The sequence below is a fragment of the Tamandua tetradactyla genome, chromosome 8 (assembly GCF_023851605.1).
Source record: "Tamandua tetradactyla isolate mTamTet1 chromosome 8, mTamTet1.pri, whole genome shotgun sequence".
In the NCBI taxonomy this organism is placed as follows: domain Eukaryota; kingdom Metazoa; phylum Chordata; class Mammalia; order Pilosa; family Myrmecophagidae; genus Tamandua; species Tamandua tetradactyla.
The window spans coordinates 19,519,896-19,525,895 of NC_135334.1; the positions used below are offsets into that span (position 1 = coordinate 19,519,896).

The following is a 6,000-nucleotide window of genomic DNA, read 5'->3' on the forward strand; positions in this document are numbered from 1 at the left end:
GACCTGGATTGAGTGTCGTCCTGTAAGAAGTCTCTCTGCCCAACTCCTGTTTACAGAAGATGTACATGAGCTCCCCTGGGGCTTGGCAAGTTGGGGGCGCTGAGAATTCTTGGGGCAGCAGCTCAGGACTCATTTCTTGGTCAAAAGGCAAGAGTCACGATACAGACAGGGCATTACTCTGCCACAGCGTAACCCCCTCTCCTGGCCACTCAGCTTTTTCTCAGAAGTTTCCCATCCAGACTCTCATGAGGTCTGACCCAGTCTGGCCAGAGAACTTAGCAATGCCCCAGCATCTACCAAGCCCAGTGGGAGTTTCCGAAATGATCTGCATTCTGGGTGTCACTCTCCACTGCGTCTTTCATCTCTTCTCTTGAATGAAAATAGAGCATCTTTTTTTTTTTTTTTCTTCCTTGATGTGTTTTGTTTTGTTTTAAAAATCTTGTTCGTTAGTTTTCAGGGGCAGTGTCAAATCCATTTGGGGCTTCTGGCCACAGTTCTTAGGGTACTTGCTTGCTGCACCCCTTCTCTGCTCAGGACCCTCTTCTTGGGAGAGTCCTCACTCTGTGCTGATGGTGCCGATAGGCAGCTGAGCAACTGGCCAAGGACTTTCCTGTTTCTCTGGAAATCTTTTAGCGAGCAGACAACAGCTCAGGTGAAAGAGAACACAGAGAGGCTAGAAGGCATCACAGCAGTGTCTGGCAAAGCCCCAAACTTCTCTAGTTTGGGAGCAGGGAGCAGGGGAAGACCGGCCAGGCTGGAAGGCTGATCTGTTTCCAAGTGCTCGGCGTCCGAGGAGAGCAGAGGAAACCGGTCGGGCCATTAGTGTGTAAGCATTGTCGCCCCAGACCCCTGAAGTTTCTGGGAAGCCGACCAAATTTTCACCTTCAGAAGGTGCTGTAGCTGGCCAATGTGCTTTATTGATATTATGATCAAGAGGCGAGAAAGGGTTTTCTAACATTTGTATTTGTACCCCAAAGCAACAAATTCCAAATTCCTAGAAGGTAGGAATGCCCCCCCCAAAAAAAAATCTCTTTATAATTTCTATCATAGCATTATACCCAAGAACTTATTAAATGTGTATGGTGATGAATTTTATTAAATTAATAATAATAAACCCATCATGGATTTATGGGTAGAGGGTCACTTTTTAGGCATCACGGCCAAGTGTGAATAAGAGCTTAATTCACACTGAGTTGTAATCACTCTAGTGGAAGGATTAATTGGTATTTTGGGCAGTGTTGACCAGTTTGCCTAGGAAATGGAAAACCTATGACTCTTAAAGGAACAGTCAGGAAACCATGGCCAGGGGAACCATCCCTAACTTCTCTCTCTGCTCCAAAGATGAGGCAAGTTTGCAGGATTCTCTGTTCATGAGCAATCCTAATTAGCTGGTTACTTTGAGTGGACAGTTAAAAATGATCAATCCCAGGAATAATACAAATAAGAAGGATACCTAACATGGTGAATAATAAGTACTTGTTGAATGAATAAACAAATTAGAAGGGCTGCTTAATAAAAGGGAGTAGGTATAAACTCCACATCAGAAACCAGTACTGTTATTAAAATATGACTCGTTAGCAGCATGGCCTATCAAAAGCATCAGATTTAGTGCAGGAAAAAATATTCCTTCACATGCTGCCTTTAGGCCGGAAATTTCATAGTGAATATAACCATGTTTCTCAGATGTTTACTTTCACCAAATAAATGCACTTGCTATGGGCATAGACAGGAGGTTGGAGTGTGTGGGACTCTTAATTATTATGGCATTTTCATACTATGGTTGATCGGCTACAATTGCTTACATTTCCTCAACCCTGGAAAAGTATTAGGGCTCCATGTGTCTTACAGATCTGTTCATCTTAGACTTCTATCATGTGCCAGCTTAACTAAGCAAACAAACAAAGATGCTTTCAAATTTTGGTCATAGATGCTTAAAATCTGCATAGACCTTCCCATCTTTCTTGTTAAAATCTAAAGCAAAACTGGGATCAAAACAACAACAACATAAAGCAATAGAAAGAAATGTGTGTGGCCTTTCACTGACCAGGAAGCCAATGCTAGATAATGAAAAAAAAAAATTGGAATCACTAAGGGGGATTATTTTCTTATTTCATTTGGAGTTGTAGATCTGAGGCCTTATAAAAGGCCACAAAAACCCAAGTCATTGGCCTCAATGCCATTGTAACTTCCTGAGTTTGGGCTACAACTAGTAAATTCTTTGAACTCTGTGCCACAAGTTAAATGCCTTTCTGGGAATCCATCATCGTGCAGGCGGTACACACACACCTACCCATATGCATGTGGTGAAAATAATTCACGTTACTTTAAAGAAAAGAATTCGCAACTATATGATGATACTGTGAACCATCGATTGCATGCTTTGGATGATTATATGGTATGTGAACATCTCAACAGAATGACATTAAAAAAGAAACATTAAAAAAAGTATTTACATTATTTACAAAATAATTTACATGAAAATAGGGCAGCCTGGTATATACGAATTAGATTCAAACTTCATAAAGAAAAAGTGGGAACACGAGTGAACGTCATTCCAAGTTAACATATTTTACTTTTGACAACAGAATTTAATTTACATTTTTCTTGTATCTGCAGACACATGTACACCTGCCCTTACAATTACGGTTCCAACAAAAGTGCCTCTTTATAAATTCAAGAGCTGGCTAATCAAGAGCTTTATGGAATTCGGTAGTACTCACCTTGGTACCACACAAGCGCGAAGATGAAAGAGACCCAAATTCTAAGTAGTGATGAATAATTCATCCTGGAATTTTAAAAAGAAAAAGAAAAAAGTCCCCAGATTGCCAGAGTAAATAGAACACCAGGTGTGTTTGGTAGCAAATCCCATGACACATCACAACCATCTTAGAACAAATTCACACAACAACATCAAGGATCTTGGGTCGGGGGGGAAATTCCCTGAAAGCTGGCAGCGCCATGGAAGTTCAAGCTTCAAGGGCAAATTAGATGCCCAAAAGAAGCCAGGACGGAAGTGTAATGAGATCACTCAAACTGTCAGATGATTATATAGAATCTGTGAGAGCAGCAGTGAGTAAGAGGAAGACATACCTACTCTGCAACTACAAAAGCATTGAAAAGTTGAACTCAGTTATTCTATAGATGCACGCCCTGCGCTGTGTCTCTGGAACAGAAGCTGAGCCCTCTATGAGATCTGGCTCTCCTGACTTTCACAACCACTCTCCATTCAGATCAAATAAAATTGATGAAAATGCAACCTATTTTTACAGGGTAGGGGGATTTCGAGTTTGTCTTCCCCTTCCTCGAGCACAGCGCCAGCCAACATTTTTAAGTACTGACCAGATTCACGGGTACTATAAGACTCTGTCCATTGACTTTCCGCAGTGAAATGAGAGATACATACATTGGTAATTTGAAAAACACACACCAGGATTGCTCCCTGGAATTACAATAAAAATAAAATCCAGTGCATGAAGCGAGCAATTTGTTCCACCGAATTAATTGAAGAAGGAACAAAACAAAATGAACCCGGAGGCATTCTAGTTTACGATCTGCTGAACCGGCAGCTCTACCCTCCGTTAGCATCAGCAAAGTCTGTGCCGCTCTGCAAAGCAGAGGTGCAAACACCGATGCAAGCTCTAATTTATACGTACACTTGTGTAAGAACCAACGTGCATGGAGAGACCAGGATGCTGGCTCCTGATGTTCTTCTTAAAAATAAAACTCTTCCGATATTATTGAAGTTGTCTCAGTTCCTTAGCCAAAACTTCCACGAAAAGGCAGTGAGAATTATAATGCCAAACTTCGGTTGTCAACATACACGTTGACATTTCAAGCACGTATGAAATATTTGTCGCTTTCACTGAACGCTGTACTAAGACTTTAGCAGAGATCACACACGGCTTTAGCAAAAGGAGATACAGCAGAGGTTTAAGATGTGAGCCCCAGGGAAATAGTTCAGAGAGCAAGAAGGAGGATTCATTTAAACATTCGTATTTATGAAAAATGTCACTAACCTGCTCTGCAGAGACTGGAGGAATTGAGTCAGAAATATTAAGCCAAATCTTGGTAAACCAGGATGAAATTAGGCAAAACAAGAATTCATGTCACTTCTCCCCCACTTGCTGCCAATTATTTCTGATTCTTGAAATGATGTCTGAATCCCTTACTCTCAAAACCAAAAATTCAGTTAGTCTTGCGCTTCTAGAGTCAGAAAAGTTTTGAGTTGCAATCAAGTTTTTTTCCTATTGATTAAGAAAAAGTAAATCTAAAGATCAGTTTCAGGATTGCGTAGGGAGGTTCTTTTCCTGAAAAACTAGACCTTTTTTCGCCCCTTAAAAAAAAAAGTAGATTCAGATGGAAATGTCAGCTGCTTGGAGCTGAAACCTTGGTCCTTTCTGATCGGAATCACTTTGCACTGAAAAACACAAAAGAAACCCCCCCTTCTACCTTTGTACCCAAAAAAAGGCAACTGTATAATATTACAGAATTAGCATCCGCCGGCATGGGACTAAAACTCCAAACAAAGCGCTGCCTCCGACATTTAAATGAAGTTGGTTTTCTACTAAAGTCCTTTTTTGTTTCTCTGGTTTTGAACAGCTGCCACAGATAGACCCTACTCGAATTTTTCACAGGTATGTATGAGGTATTTAAAGAAACTTTCCCAAACTATTCTAGGTTTAGTCCTTCCTTTTTCTCTCTGATGCACCGCTGGGCAGCGTGATGAGCCAGGCCCCTTCTGGGAAAACGCCAGTGAGGCAGCCAGATCAGGGCATGATGCTTCCACAAGGGAAAACCCAAACCATGCCCTGTAAACCTCCATGGGTGCCCAGGGAGGGTCCTCAGAGGGAGAGGCAGACAGACCCATCCTACGAAAATCTGCAGTAAGTAGATAACATAAAAGATATTGTGTACAAGGTAAAAATGTGTTAGGCCAAAGCTGCCAAGCATCCTGTGGACACGGAATGAGGCAGATTGGCTAAAGCATCAACTAAGTCTATTGTTCAAAATATTTACAATAAAATCTCTTAAGGAAAGAAATCATTTGAATGTTGCAGGGGGAAAAAAAAAACTCCTCTGTAGATCAGAATTTTTAAATTACTCCCAATCTTTCTCTAACCAGACTTTTAAATACTGGCTGTAAAGAAACACATTAATTCCAATTTTGAGCAAATTGTCCATTTTGAAGTGAGACAAACACATTTTTAAGCCTCTATTACTCAGCGTCTTTCCTTTAAAATCTGTGATAATGCAAGTAAGTAGGTTTGGCACACTGATTTTACTCCCTCACTACAATTGTGAATCCTCCACATATATTTACTTACAGAGGTCAAATGACTATTTTCTTCGAAGAGGCACACATTTATGGAGCTGAGAATCTAGTTTGGAGGTGCCTCTTTAAAATAAACTTTCACTCAAATCCAAGACTCAGCCGGAGACGCGCCAGCCTTGCTTCATCTTTATTAAAGTTTTAGTCCAGTAGTCAACTGAAATGTCTTGAAGCAAAATAGTTGGTTCTATTTAAAAAACTGCTAGTGGTGTAATAAAAATTGCTTTGGTCTTCTTTCTTCATGCTCTCGAGTATATTTATATCTCGGTCCTTTTAGCGTATTAAATGCTTTATCCCCCTTGAGGTTGGACTGCAACGGGGATGAATGTCGTCTAAGCATAAATGGATACACAGGATGGTGGCACAAACGAGGCCAAATGACAGAATCCGGGTGCAAGCGGGCACGAGGGTCCCGACAAGAGCCAGACCTGGCCCACTGCTTGTTGGGCTGGGAGGCCGGTCAGCCGAGACGTGTTCTGGGTGATCACTCAGTGATCACAGGTGGACAAATGACAAAAATCTCTGCTCATGCCTTGTAGGCGGAGGGGGGAGGCCTTATTTTGTCGGTGTGAGGAGAGCACAGGTTTCTGACAGGATTTTGACCAGGGCGGGGTGGGGGGGGGGGAGGGGTGGCTCGGAGCTGGTCATCTGCCGTACTTGTGCTTTATAAA

At 41.7% G+C, this 6,000-nt stretch overlaps 1 protein-coding gene across 1 annotated transcript in view; it reads right to left on the reverse strand.

The window, feature by feature from the left end:
* The window catches only part of TECTA (tectorin alpha), a 69,038-nt gene extending 66,254 nt beyond the window's left edge, over window positions 1-2,784 (reverse strand). The window contains 1 exon segment of the mRNA XM_077112644.1: window positions 2,721-2,784. Within this exon segment, the coding sequence (XP_076968759.1) occupies window positions 2,721-2,784 (64 nt within the window).
* Between the last annotated feature and the right edge of the window lie 3,216 nt (window positions 2,785-6,000).